General features: G+C 36.4%; 1 protein-coding gene across 1 annotated transcript; it reads left to right on the top strand.

Moving 5' to 3' along the window:
- Nucleotides 1–2,906: 2,906 nt before the first annotated feature.
- slc52a3-1 (solute carrier family 52 member 3-1) lies at nucleotides 2,907–5,846 on the top strand (the record flags this gene model as incomplete). Its single annotated transcript, XM_079385264.1, has 3 exons — nucleotides 2,907–3,922; nucleotides 4,976–5,099; nucleotides 5,634–5,846. The coding sequence occupies 3 exons, from the start codon at nucleotides 2,907–2,909 to the stop codon at nucleotides 5,844–5,846; spliced, it is 1,353 nt and encodes a 450-aa protein (XP_079241390.1).
- Nucleotides 5,847–16,125: the final 10,279 nt, after the last annotated feature.

Genomic DNA, 16,125 nt, shown 5'->3' with positions numbered 1-16,125 from the left:
CCTTACTAACTATTAATAAGCAGCAAATTAGGAGTTTATTGAGGCAATAGTGGTAATTTATGTTTTTTTAATCGTGAGAATTGAACCTTAAAACAAAGTTAGACCGTGTTTTTTAATGGTTTTATGAATGTTTTTGAAAAAAGTTGCTTATGTTCACTACGGATGCATTTATTTGATCAAAACATTTAGTAAAAACAGTAATACTGTGAAATATTTAAAATAACTGTATTCCTGTGATTGGTGCTCGAGGAACATTTCTTATTGTTCAAAACCTTTGTGCTGCTTAATATTTTTGTGGAACATGCTCTCCTGGGTCCCATCGATACAGCTTGATGCCTTTAATGTGTTAATAGTTATAAAAATTCTTTCTCTTTTAGGTACAAGTTCAAAGCTTAACAGAAGCTGTTAATCAGTAGTGGGGGTTGTACATGTAGGTCACACCATAGGAAGCTGCACTTATACTGTATGCTGTGCCTGAATAAGCTTTAAAGCACTTATACTGTATGCTGTGCCTGAATAAGCTTTAAAGCACTTATACTGTATGCTGTGCCTGAATAAGCTTCTGGGATGATGCATGATGGACGCAACATGGCTTGTGATGTTTTGATTTGTTAACGGTGATTTTACCTGCTATCAAAAAGAATATAAAAGTAACAGCTATGGCAAGTTTAATGTTGTGTAAAATATTCACAGTGTCCTATTATGAGTGTTCAAAGTTCCACTGAAGACTGACTTCAGAGTCAAGGTCTATAGCTCAAATATTATGTGAATGTGCCCAACATTTTTTCGTCTCGAAGACAGATTAGGGTCAAAGTACATGCCACAAAAGAGTGAATATTCTGTGCACAATTAAATGATCATGATACATCTCAGAGGCACGACAGGCCTACAAGTCAAATTTGTACTATTCACTAACACTGTGGATGCACACTTTACATACTGATGTCAATGCTGTAGTATGACGAGTTTCACAGAAAAACTGGACCAGATAAAATAGCTTTTTTGTGCTCCCTGTCATGTGACCAGAGAGTAATGCACCTCATTAGAGCGTGATGACCTTCATGAGAGAAGCAGACCCACCCACACTCATATGCTAAGGTTAAAAATTACATATCATTGTGGACATTTTTAGACGGAGTTGAGAAGTTAAACCGGTAACAACGGGACATCAGACCGGGGCATGACAGCCATTTCTATGACTAATGTCTGTTGAGGAGGAAGAGCGTGTTCAGTCTGGCTCATTGCCTCAGCAGTAATGTGAGTATCGTATTTGTTTAATGCTCCTTCACTGAGGTAGCACATAAATCAATCTATTGTCCTGAGTTACTGGCATCAGATCTTTGCTCGAGCTAAAAAAATGCTGATTGAATATTTTTACCATGTCGCTACTGTTATCATGTTACATTTGTGTAAATCTAGTCGTCTTTGACTTAACAAATTATGTTGAAAAGACATCAAATTGACATCAAAACTGGTGTCAAAAAACAGGTCAAACATGCAAGTCAAACTGATGTAAAAATCTTGACATGAAGTTATGTAAACCGAACATCAAACATATTAAACCTCCATAAACATTAAACCAATTTCAGTGTGGGATTAACTTCCTATTTTCACCCAATTATCAATTGCCGTCCAAACTGAATTTAAACTCATGTTACAGCATCTTGATCAAGTCTTGACAAATATTTGACATCAAATTGATTTCAAGGTGCCTGCTGATAAGACTGTTCAAGTTCATTTTAACTTTAAATCTTTTATTGTAAAAAGAAAAAAGGAAAAAAAGACCACATGCATCCACTGAACAGAACCCCCCTCCCCCATTTTTTTTTAACAATTCATATTTGAATTTAAAATATTAACAGAATTTAAAAATGATTGTATAATTATATATATATATATATATATAAAATTGACAAGCCATATTAATACAGCAATTCACATTGTACTGTTGTAATAGCTGTTTATGAGCTTTTATTGCTATGTTGCACTTGTAACGTGCACTTTGTATTGCATGAAACGTGTTATATAATTAGTTTAATTTAATACAATTCTAAATGAAGTGAAGTGAAGTGACATACTGCCAAGTAAGGTGACCCATACTCAGAATTCGTGCTCTGCATTTAACCCATCCAACGTGCACACACACAGCAGTGAACACACACACACCGTGAACACACACCCGGAGCAGTGGGCAGCCATTTATACTGCGGCGCCCGGGGAGCAGTTGGGGGTTCGGTGCCTTGCTCAAGGGCACCTCAGTCGTGGTATTGAGGGTGGAGAGAGCGCTGGACATTCACTCCCCCCACCTACAATCCCTGCCGGCCCGAGACTCGAACCCGCAACCTTTGGATTACGAGTCCGACTCTCTAACCATTAGGCCACGCCTTCTATATATAAATTCTCTCTTTCTCTCTATATATAATATATAAAAGTGACAGTAAATACTTGTATTGTTACAAAAATAAATCTATTCATAATAAATGCTCTTCATTTGAACTTTTTTTTCATCAAATAATCCAGAAATGATTGATAGATAATAATAATAAATGTTTCTTGATATTACACACATTTTAATTATTTCTGAAGGTCTCTCTCTCTCTCTCTCTGTCTCTATATTCTAAAATATTAATTCACAAAGTCCAGCAATGGATCCATCTGTCCTCAGGGATGTCACATCACGTTTTAATTGCTACTTAATTACTTGGTCAAGACCTTGAATATTTCTTTACATTTCTCTTTTCTGTTTCTCACTGAAGGTGATCTCATGTCTTCACAAAGGCAAGAAGAGAAGACATCAAAACATAGCCGAACTAAAGTGGCATCACACCATATACAATACCAAAGTTGAAAGGAGTTGTCTGACATCAGATATTTTGTCAACTACCTATTTCAACCAGCTGTTCAGCATGCCTCTGTACATCCATGCCTTGGCATGTGCTTTCGGTCTGGGCTCCTGGGTGTCCATTAATGGCTTATGGGTGGAGCTTCCTTTGATAGTCAATGTTTTGCCAGAGGGTTGGGATTTGCCCTCGTACCTCACAGTCATCATTCAGTTTGCCAACCTAGGCCCTCTGCTGGTGACCCTGGCATACAAATTCTGTCCCGGACGACTACGTGAACATCTGGTCATCTATGCGGTCCTGTCGATCGGTGTTGGAGCTTGCGTCCTACTTGCTGTGTTTTGGAAGAACACCACCGTGATCCTTGAGCAACCACGTAGCACAGCATTTTTCATTCTCACGTTTTTTCTTGCTCTAGTCGACTGCACCTCATCCGTCACCTTCCTGCCATTCATGATGCAACTTCCAGCAAAATACATCACCACATACTTCATTGGAGAAGGTCTGAGCGGTCTGGTTCCAGGCCTGGTGGCGCTTGCACAAGGGGTCGGGATGTCAAAATGTGTCAATGTGTCTCATGTGTCAGATAACCTCACAGAGCCCGGACCTCCAATCTTCACTGTGGAGACACAGTACCTCCCTCCTAATTTCTCCACTGAGATCTTCTTCTCCTTCCTGGCTGTAATGACATCAATAAGCCTGGGCTCCTTCATCATATTAAACCGCATGCCTCGTACATTTGAACTATCCACTGAAAATCTCGTCCCGGACTCAGATGCTGTTGCAACAGTCTGCAGGGGTTTGGAAGACCCTGTGGACCCCAATCTAAAGACAAACGGTCCAGAGGAAGAGGAAAAGATGAGAAACACAGAGCTGCTTTCTAAACCACTGCACTCCGGCTATCAGCTGGCGTTTATCTATTTTATGGTTTTGTGGGTGAACGGTGCAACCAACGGACTGCTGCCCTCAGTGCAGACGTTCTCCTGTATGCCGTATGGAAATATGGCCTATCACCTGTCAGCTGCTCTGTCGGCGGTAGCCAATCCAGTTGCCTGCATCATTGCCATGTTTTTCCCTAAACGGTATCTCTACTTTACTTTAATTACAATCTAATCATCTTAAATTTATTTACCATTTCATTAGCATTTAGCATTTATTTTGTGTTCTATTAAGTAGATTAACTGCTTAAACACAACTTAATCAATCAACTTCCATAAAAATGGAAAAACATGGAATAATATACCAGCAAAGAGTTAGATCTCATTGTTTTGAAAGTATAAAAATAACTTTAAAAAATAGCTTTAAAAAAAAAATCTTTTAAAATAGTCAAATTGATCAATAAAAATAAATTATTTTATAAAAATATTATAAATAAAATATTTTTTAGATATACATGAGAGACATAGACACATATATTATTAACAATTATGAGATTATATATAAGATATATGTGACCCTGGACCACAAAACCAGTCTTAAGTCGCTGAGGTATATTTGTAGCTATAGCCAAAAATACATTGTATGGGTCAAAATTATAGATTTTTCTTTTATGCCAAAAATCATTAAGACATTAAGTAAAGATCATGTTCCATGAAGATATTTTGTAAATTTCCAACCGTAAATATATCAAAACTTAATTTTTGATTAGTAATATGCATTGCTAAGAACTCTATTTGGACAACTTTAAAGGTGATGTTCTCAATATTTAGATTTTTTTGCACCCTCAAATTCCAGATTTTCAAATAGTTGTATCTCGGCCAAATATTGTCCTATCATAACAAACCATACATCAATGGAAAGCTTATTTATTCAGCTTTCAGAAGATATATAAAACTTTAATGAAATGTACCCTTATGATGGGCTTTGTGGTCCAGGGTCACATATAAGAATTATGTAGACAATGCATAAGTTTAAGTTCTTTTTCATATTCAAGTGTTCAGTAAAGCCCAAACGTTTACTTTCACATTCCTCCTGTTAAACCCTCTGTCTATCTTCCTTTCTAAGTGCATTTCATTTTCTTTTGAGGGACGAGTCTACATTAATTTCTGTTTTTAACCCACAATATTCACTTTAAAGCACATTTCAATGTTCATAATTGCAGTCTGACTAACAGTGATTATATAATTCTCTTCCAGTTCATTAGTATTTCTGGGCATCTTGTGTCTGCTGGGCTCTGTTTTTGGAGGCTACAATATGGCCATGGCTGCCATGAGTCCTTGCCCATTACTCCAAGATACACCTCTAGGGGACGCTATAATAGTGAGTTACTTTTTAATGTAATCAGCCATTTCTAGAATATTCTGTCTAAATGTTTTGCTTGAATCTACTCTTGATTCTATTCAGAATTAAATCTTAAAAGATTAATGTAAACATTTCAGTAAAAGGTTTGTTTCTCAGGCTACAAATAAAACAGTGTAAAACAGTCATAGCAAATACAGCATAAATAAATAATGAAAAAAAAATAACTAACATTCCAAATACGAATGAGGCCTAGTGAACTTTACAAATGATTACTGCTGGATTTGGTAGAGAAATCCAGACTCATGTGCCAAACAATTCCCAAGTTTCAAAGTCAAGTGTTTGCGTCAGTTGAGTAATTCTGAGCTGAGGTGAGATATATTAGTGCTTTCTCAACACTCTGCATAATTACCCTAATAACTGACTTCACACAGTATCTACTGTTACAGACATGGCAGTTACTTTATATTATTCAACTTCATATATTTTCTATTAATCTGACAAGCACTGATGACCCATCTGTCTCTTTTTTTGTGTGTTTTGAACTGATTTCAGGTTTTGTCATGGGTGTTCTTCACTGGTCTGCTGTCCTATGTGAAGGTGATGGTGGGTGTGATTCTGAGGGACCAGAGTCACAGCGCCCTAGTTTGGTGTGGAGCAGCAGTTCAAGCAGGCTCTTTGCTGGGCTCCGCCATTATGTTTCCCCTGGTTAACATCTATCACCTCTTTCAATCAGGAGATGTTTGCAACACCATATGCCCAATATAATAAGGGTTTAATAAGACTAACTGGGGAAAGAACTACTACTTACTGAGCTAATGATTGTGACATATTGTTTAACGAACATTTGGCACTTCCTTAAAACTGTTTTGATGCTCTTTTATTTTGTTTTCACATTAACTTAACATTTGTACATTTTCTTTAAATTATTGTGGATTATTATTTTTTATGTTGAGAGTTCTTGATACCTAGAAATATCCACAAGTGTTTCTGGATCATCTGTGAATTACCAGTATATTTCCTTTCAATATTATAGCAAAATCTCATTGATTACATCATTAAATAATTTTGTATTGCAAATGCTGACTATTAAATGAATGTTTTCTGTTGAATTAATCAGATTCTGGGGTGTGTTGTCAATTACCAAAGATAATTTTAGCTCGTCCCTCAATTTGACAATAAAAAAAGCTTACAATAGAAGTCTATAGACTCATGTGGGTGTATTGTTCTCTATGTAAACAGTCCCTTTCTGTTCCTTGCACATATTATGTACAAGCTTTGTGGTTTAATGGCTTTGCATGGTCATGCAGGAGTACTAGTTAAGTATTATCTCATTTAAGTCTTGCTGCTATACTTTTTTTTTTACATTTATTATAATGCAGTCTCTTCCTTATAGACTTCTACTGTAAGTGCACTGCTGTACACGTGATATTTGTTTGTTTTTATAAAGTGAGAGACAGTAATTTTTTGTGATAGTCAACACACCTTTGTCATCACTAGATGGCGCTCATTGGCTGTATATTTTTATGATGGTACTGCTCTTTTTGCAGACAGCCTATGGTTTACTGCAGAAGGGTGTTACTGACAGCAGCTCCAAAAATAAATATATAAATAAAAGCCAAACACTAGTGATGTTACATTTGACACCAAAGCTCTGAAGAACACATTTCAAAGTAAAACATTGTTTCTGAGCTTCATGTACTTTTGTAAAAATCATGTGATCTATGATATCCGAAGCATCATTCATCTGAGAACCACATGACTGCATTAGTATCTTGTTCAAAAGGAGCAAACCCCAGTGCAGTTTAGCTTTATTTATTTATTCACTTATTTATGAAGCACAATGTTCATCTGACTATGAAATAACAATTGAAGCCGCAAGACTGGGGCATGGTTAAAATAGACAGACTGCAGATTATATTTATGATTGTTTTTAATCACTTGAATTATTTAAGTGCCAATACACAGAAAACAAATTAATCACTTTGATGGTGACTTTTATTTCTAAGATAATGCCATAAGTTTACTTCTACATAAAAAAACTGAAATATAGAATCAGTTGCAGAAGTAATGTGAAGCAGATGCAGGCCAGGATGCACGAATTGGGGGGGGCTTTTATAGTTCTTGGGGGGGATATTCTGAATATAGCGTATACAGCATGCAAAAAGGGCTCCCTTTAAATTTATTAAAACTGTCACTCATTCATCACGATCTTACGAAGTTTCATTTTAACCAATGAATGTGACAACACAATGAAACTGTGAAGAGTTTCATTGTGAAGAAGTGAAGAGCATGATAGAACTCAGCGCTGGAAAAAAGCGGTGAGTGCGTGGATTCCACCCTAAACACCTCTGATTGGCCATTGCGTTGTAGAAATCAACATACATACCTGTGATTGGCTACTTTGCTCCCCTCTGCGAAAATGCATTGTAAAATCATTTGACGCTTTCCAAAGCAGAAGGGTAGAAACACTGGATTCTTTGCCAAATCTATGTCGTTATGCTATTATTACAAAGAAAACAGATCCTAGACCAGGTGTTATGGGTAGCTTTTCCATCTAAAAGCAATCAGTTAGACTATATTACAATATGAGTTAGACTGGTCGTTCCCCTCGGTCCGGAGGGGGAGGGGGAGGGGGAGTGGGGGGCAGGGATGTCCGTGGGGCCCTAAGGCGCCGGGCCTGAGCAGATGTAATGGCACACATCCGTTTGGTAGATGCTATTTCATGTTTAGCAAATATCTAAACATTCTTAAATCAAGATTCATTTACAAAATTACAAGCAAAATGACTTAAGATATTAATATTAATATATCAAAATTAAGTGAGTTTATTTAAAACAAGAAAAATATCTGCCAATGGGGTAAAGACAAATCAAAGGGAAAAAACATTATTTTTCTTACATTTGGCAGATATTTCTTCTTAATTTCTACTTAATTTTCATTCCTTTTTCAGAAAAAAAGATTTTATCTTGTGTCATTTTACTTCTCAAGTAAATGCACATTTTTTTATATATAAATGTTCATTTTTATTACAAAACAAGACAATATTGAGTAGGAAAATATTTTTTTGAGTTGAGCTTTCAAATGCCAAAATGGGTTCGGTACCATTTGTGCCAACCTAAAACCACTTTTGCCAGTGACAACTTTTGATTCAACATCCTCACAGAGACAAACTGCAAAATCCAACAATGCAAATCAGCCCAAAATTACACGTGGACCCTGAGAAATTAACCAAAAAATGACCTTTGGTTAGGTTATACAGTCAAATCAGACTGGCAGAAATGGTTAACTAATAAAGAGAAACAAAAAATGAGCAGTATTACAACACTTGTCCAGCGGGATTCAATAGACAGACAAAGAGAGAGACGTGGAGAGTAAAGGAGAGAGTGGTGTCAGCTGCTGACCCTTATTCTTGGGCACTCAGGAATGCTTGACTGATCCTAACGGGGCGTAAAAAGCCTAAATTACCCTCTAAGCAAAAAAAAAAGGGTCAGAGGTCAGGAGATCATGCAGATGCCTCCTTCTCACTGTAATCAGCATCCTGATTTCCACAAAGAAACATCTGAGGATCATATGGTTCTGTCTGTGAGACAGTTCAAATATTGACTTTACACAGTATAATAATATATAGAGAGAGAGAAAGAGAGAGTATAAAATCAGAGAATCTTTGAATTTCTAATTTTTCAAAAAAATCGGGATTGTTTTTCATCAAGGATCTGTGCATATAAAGGAAAACCACTGTTCAAACACTCACTGTGAATCACTTTATGAGCTGAAGATGCTTATAAACCACTTTCTGTGCTGGTTTATTCACTTAAGGGCCCAATTGTTCAGCTGTGAAAAATGGGGTAGAAATAGCAGAGTACCGGGATAATTAGCTCAATTTCTTGGATCTATGTCTTTATGTCTCTCTCTCTCTGTCCCTTTGTGCTGCTATGGCATTGACATGCAAAGTGTTTGCTGAGGAGAGTGTATGATTCTCTGGCTGAGTGTCAGATGGTCTTTCACTCTCCCAGCTGGTCCAAGAGCGCATAGCCACCTGGTTTCCTTCTTTTCGGTCACGTGAGAGCTGCAGAGGGTTGAGGGCTCTTTAAAAATCACTGCTGCGAGTTCCATCTGCTCTGGACCAAACTTCAACAACATCAACATGCCCTTAAGTCTCCTAGCCCATCAGCCGAAACTCAACTCACTGAACACGCTGCCTGTGAACAGAAAAGTAACATGCTGATGTTCTCCAGCTCAGTGAATAAGAGAACATGGGATGCAAAGGTGGGAAGACAATAAGAGAGCTTTCTATGCCACTCTTTTGAAGATCCATAAGCTCACACTGAACTTGATGGGTTTTGGTTTTGTTGAATTGGTAGTAATTCAGTGTGAAGTGGGAATAAATAGTGGTAGTTTGCTATTTAGTTTAACGTTTTGCTTCAGGATTTAGATTTTACATTACATACCAAGTGGTGATCCAACTCAGTGCCAAAATGTACTGTTCAAAAAAAAAAAATTTTTTTTAAATGTACACTGCTGAACAAAAGTTGGGAGTTTAAAAGTAGGATTTAAGTTTTGAAATAAGTTTCTTATGTCTTTCACAGAGGCAGCATTTATTGATAAAAAACACTTAAAACAGTAATACTGTGTTAATACTTAAAAAAACAAATGATAAAATATTATATTTTAATATGTTTTAAAATGTAATTTATTCCTGTGATGGCAAAGCTGAATTTTCAGCAGCCAGAAATCATTCTAAAAAGTGATTTGGTTCTTAAGAAACATTTCTTATTATTATCAATAACAGTGTTGCTTAATATTGATAGTGAGACGTTTTATTCTTTGATGAATAGAAAGTTCAAAAGAACTGTATTTTTATTTGAAATAAAAAACCTTTGTAACACTTTAATGTCTTTATTGTCACTTTGGATCAGTTTAGTGCATCAATGCTAAATAAAAATGAAATAATTTATTTTAAAAATTCTTAGCGACAACAAACCTTTTAACAGTATAGTGTATAAAAAACAGAAGTGTGATTTACCATTCTAACATATTGAACAAACACAAATACTGTTTTAATATGGTATTATATACTAATATTAGCTATATTAATATAACTAAACTGTAGTATTCCAAGTGAGAGATGAATTTGCACCAAACTAATGCAGTTTGATTAATTATAATAATAATAATTATTAATTAATAAAAATTTCAGACCTGCAATGTTTGGGTGGTGACCCATTAGTTGAGAAACACTAATTTAGAGTGTCATTTTCTGTTCCTGTCAGAGGAGAAGTAATTGTAATGATGCAAAACAATACTTTCCCTGCCATCCAATAAGATGTGCTACAAAATCCATAATTATGAAACACTGGTATATTGTGGAATCATGCCTTTTTAGTGCTTCTGCATCTTCCTCTGCATCCGAATCAGCTGTTTGGTCTTCTGTGCTCAGCTGTTTAAGCGTCACGCTAGCATGAACATTGATGACGTTTTAATAAACTGCGCTCTGTGTCATTCACACTGTCTGGCAGATGTAAATGTTTCCTCCCCTTTATTGTACCAGAGAGGTTCAGCGAGGGTCAACTAAGGCCCCTGGGAACCTTTAGTTGCTGAGGGTGTGTGTTGGGACATATGGGGACCGTTTAGGTTGTGAAACACAGTGAGGAACTGAGAGGCTGTTAGTCTGTTGTCGTGACTTCATTATTGCTCACTTATGGTTGAAAGTATCTGAGGTCTGCTGCGGTCAGAAAATGTTTGAGGTCAGTAAATCTTTGTTTGACATGCATTGTTTGAGGAAACCTTCAACAGACTTTTCTGAGGGTTTTCAAGATCATTCATTGTAGAAAATGGAGATTTAAAAAGCTGGAAAAGACAAATACTGCATGCAGTTCTGTCAGTTCACCTGTTATATTCTTCATCAGTAGCTTTTTTTTTGTCTCTAAGGAGGATTAGAACTAAGAAATTCCCCTCCAGGCTGCCTGAATACTAATTAAAACTGTAGATGACCTTGACGACAGGCACATCTGGAGAATAGCATGTGAACTGTATTAGTATGAGCGTGGCACATTAATACAACAGAACTTCAGTCACTTTAGCTGCATTTAGCCATCATCTCATGGAAATACATTATGAGGGCATTCTAGAGGTAATACAACATTTCTCAACAATTTATATCTAGGTGGGTAATACAAAAATCTTGATAATTTCTCACTCATTTGACAATATTCAATATATACAGTGCCCTCCATAAGTATTGGAACAGTAAACACAAAATTGCTCTGTTGGCTGTGGAGTCAAAACATTTACTAACATGATTAAAAGATGAATATGAGACAAAACTACAGAATGTTCAGAATGTGCCGTTTCAACACATACATGTTTTACCAAATAAAAAGAACAGCACTTTTAGAGTTCATCCCACTCATTGATGTGAGCATATGTATTGGGACAGTTGAACATAAGGCAGATATAAAAGATTAAAAGCTATTATTTAGTTGCAGGTCCCTTGCGCACAATCACAGCAGTGAGTCTGTGACCCGTAGACATCACCAGACTCTTGGTCTCATCCTTTGAAATGCTTTTCCCAGCCTTTAATGCAGCCAATTCCAATTGTTGCTTGTTTTGGGGAGTTTCTGCCTTTACTCTCTTCTCCAGCTGGTGAAATTCATGTTCAATCGGATTTAAATCTGGAGATTGACTTGGGCAAACTAAGACTTTCCATTTCTTTGCCTTTATAAATTCCTTGACTGAACTGGCAGGGTGTTTTGGGTCATTGTCCTGATGCAATATGAAGCACTTCCCAATGAATCTGGAGCATTTTCTTGAATATTGGTAGGCAAGATGGTTTTGTACCCTTCCAAATTCATTCTGCTACTGTCATCATACATTTTTCCTTTCCCATCACTTAGATAAAGGTTCATCTTTGTCTCATCGGTCCATAAACAGTTCCAAAACTCGCCAGTGCGCTCTCCACACACCAGCTACAGGTGGAGAGGAGAGAGTCATAGAGCCAGTCAAGTGGATGGGGATTATTAGGAGGCCATGATTGACAAGGGCCAGTAGAGGGAATTTGGCCAGGACACCGGGGTTACACCCCTACTCTTTACGAGAAGTGTCATGGGATTTTTTTTAATGACCACAGAGAGTCAGGACCTCGGACTTCAATTTAGGGAAGCATTTCTATAACAGCTTGTACCGACATTCACTTACATTCACAGACATTCAATATAAACAACATAGCTTTAGAAAGTTACATGAGCGTGCCAACATAAAGTTAATTTTATATCCATATTTTTTAATTAATTTTAATATAACCAAATTATGCAGTTTTGAAGTGAAAAAAACAACAACCTATAAGACAAAACATTTCAGAACTTCTCAGTTCCATTGATTATGTTTGTACTGTTGTTGTCCTACAAAAATGTTTGGGTTTCAGTAATATTTGTAATAAATAAAATGAATGATTTTATTCACCAAAGATGTATTTAATTGATCAAAAGTAAAGACATTTATAATGTTATGAAACATTTATTTTTAAAATAAATGCTGTTCTTTTGAACTTTCTGTTCATTAAAGTATACTGGAAAACGGTAAAAGTATTATTAAATAATAATATAATAATTTATATTATTTCCACAAAAATATTAAGTAGCACAACTGTTTTCAACATTGCAAATCAGCATATTAGAATGATTTCTGAAGGATCATGTGAAACTGAAGACTGCTGAAAATTCAGCTTTAACATTACAGGAATTAGTTATATTTGAAATTATATTCAACATTGTACTAATATTTCACAATATTATGGTTTTTACTATATTTTTGATCAAATAAATGTTGCCTCTGTCAGCATAAGAGACTTCTATCAACAGGGTAGTGTATGATGGGAATATAAAAATGTACAGTGAAATAAAATATTAATATTTTAAAACATGAGGCTCATGATAGTGTATCTGAACAGGTAATGAAGCAGAAGTCAACACCACATTACACACACCTGCACTAAAGAGACAGTTTTCACTGATACTTTTGCAAATTGCAACCTTGCTATCTCTCTATTATGCCGGTGAAGGAATCCTTTATTATGCACTGGTATGCACTGTTGTGTTAATACAGCTAATGAACTTTTGCAAGGCAAATAAGGGAGAAGACTTAACAACTACAGCCCATTGACCCTCAATTATCCCCTAGTCCAGAGATCTCTCGCATTCACAGGATCAGTACTAGAACTTCTCAGTCTTCGACTATCCTTTCAATCCTGTATATGTCTCTGTCTTCAGCCATCTTATTTACCAACCTTCATCTCTTTCCTTTCATTCCTTCATCTCTTCCTCCATTTTTCTTCTCCTTCCATCTCATCCAGCTGATTTATGATTTTTACCCACGTCTGGAAAGGACTCTAGCAGCTTTCACATAATGAAAGGATGGAGAGAGTGTCCATTTGGACCAGAGCCAGCCGAACACTATGAGCTCATCACCATGGTAACCTTCAGAGAGATCCTCACCTTTCACAAGTCACTTCTGCTGTCATTGAGTTTTATGATGTTCATCTCTCTTTCTCTATCACACTTTTCTAAATCTGCACTGTCACAGCACAAGGTAATTTGCACAAAATCAACAAGCTGCCATGAAGCCCTGACCCCTGAACCATAACAAGTAACTGCAGTCCAGGCTGGCATAGAAAAGTTTATTTCAGGATGTCAGTTCTGTGACCCTAAAATGACCATTTTAAACAGGTGTCCTAAACACACCCTGTCTTCTTCCCTGTATTCAAGCCACACTTAAAAATAAATTAATGCCACTGCATTAAATAACAAAAATTAAACTAAAGGACATTTATTATTATTAAAACTATAAATAAATAAATATAAATAATATGTGCTGTTCAATATAAAGAAAAAAGTATTACAAAATTATCTTGAGAAACCACAAGCTCCCAAATCAATAAAGCAATAAATAAATAAATAACTGCATACATGAATGAATGAATGATATATTGCTCAAAATAAAGACACAAGAGATTACAAATTCATATCAAGGATCCTGATACATCTGAACTGAACTCTTAATAAATTAAAATAAAATAAGTATTGAACTGAAGATTAAGAATTTGATTTATCGCTGTTGAATCATGATGATCTACAAATTTCTAATTTGAGTCAATATCACCCAATTTCAATCATATGTGAATAAGAGATTTAACTTTATGTAAAACATTATGATCATTTAGTTCATCCATAGACGTATTGTTATGATTAGTTACACATATTCTTCAAAATGTCTTTTGTGTTCAGCAGAGGAAAGAAATTAGGTTTGGAACAAATTGAGGGTGAGTAAAATGATGACAGAACTATCCTTTTATCACTTTCTGACTTTCCTTATCATATTTTTTTGTATCGCAAGGTCAATAAGGAAAAAAACAGAATGCATACATTTCAGGACACTGACAATAGAGAGATTTTCACATTCAGGCCAACATTTGCCTCCCAGCTCGATCTCACTGATCCACTGCTGTTTATTCTACCTCACTGCTCTTTTGTCATGCCATAACACCCAAACTCCTCACCTGAAGCTGAAGGCTGACAGCACATCACGCTCCCCCACGGGCTTGTGCTCACCGTGAGTCTAAACTTTGCATCGGTCATGTTTCTGCTGCGCTGGCTGCAGCTTTCACATGTTGCACAAGTCCAGCAGTGTTGTGCAACACAGTCAGATCTGACAACAGCTGTCGTACTCCGCAAGGTCACCCTGAGCCCAAACAGCCCATATTTCAGCTTATGTGCTGAAAAACAATCCAAGTTGTGCAGAATGATGAACCTTTGAATAAACATGATTAAAAATGCTAAATATTTTTACTCTGAGTGCTGGAAGGCAATCATGCTCATACATATTTATAAAGCTACATTTCCATTTTCATTTCAGAGAAAGAATCAGAGTGACCTTAACTAGATAAGGAGGAAAACTGAGCAGAATACTCTAAGCTTGTACTGAGAATATGTGTGTGTGTGTGTGTGAGAGCGAGAAAGACAGAGAAAGATGTAGTAATGATGTCATTGTGCCATGTGATATTTATAGTGCTTCCAAGGTCAAAATAGCAAAACATAAATGTCATTCAAATTTAATTTTGCTGATATTTTCATTTATATATATATATATATATATACGCACCCACACACAAACCTGGACAAGGCTATTCATTCTGGATTAAGGTTACGAGTCAGCTGGTTTTAAGCGACTGGTCTACTTTTCGCAGTCACATACTGCAGCTTTAATGTAACTGCCTAAGGCCTAAAATACCTCCTTATACAAAGAAATCACACATATGAAAACATTTACAAAGGTTGACCTCAATGTTTCAGAGGCAGGGAGAGAAAAAAAGTGGCCGAGGGATTGAAACGAGAGGTTTTGAAACTGTACGGATCAGAAACGAGGCACTGACCTTTCTTTCTCCATGCACTCTGGAAAGCGTTTGAATACTTTTTTGACAAATCTGAAATAACAGCTCAATACAGGATGTTATTCCTCCTCTGTCAATGACTTCACATGGAACATGGAAATATGAATAATAAAGTGCTCTAATGTGCTCCTTGGTGGTGCGGTAATTAATCCTATGCCTGGCCAATTCAGTAATGTTTCCAGGGTCATATTCGGGTTCATTTAAGCCTCCACACATGTTCCAGTCCCTCAGTCACACATGTCAGAATTTGGTGAGAATGCTGATGAAAAAAAGCATAAAAGCACCTGTTATAACCCATAAAATGACTACAGGAACATTAATAAAATTCCCCACTGCACTACTAATGGACACGTTTATATTTACTGCAGTGAGGGACACAGAGCTTCAGGTCCAATAGTAGGTGTCCTTCAAAGACAATATATGTCTCTCTTTTTTTACAAGTGTTAATTAATGCTCAAGATTATTTACAGCCACAACAACAATATAGCAGACAGCTGAGATCTTTTACATTGCCATCCCTTTAGCACTGGATTAAATTGTTTTAATTTACACACACGCACACACACACACACACACACACACACGCACAAACACACCAAGCGT

Source organism: Barbus barbus, assembly GCF_936440315.1.
Source record: "Barbus barbus genome assembly, chromosome: 29".
NCBI lineage: Eukaryota > Metazoa > Chordata > Actinopteri > Cypriniformes > Cyprinidae > Barbus > Barbus barbus.
The sequence above is the reverse complement of the archived record's forward strand: the minus strand, read 5'-3'. Positions and strand labels throughout refer to the sequence as shown.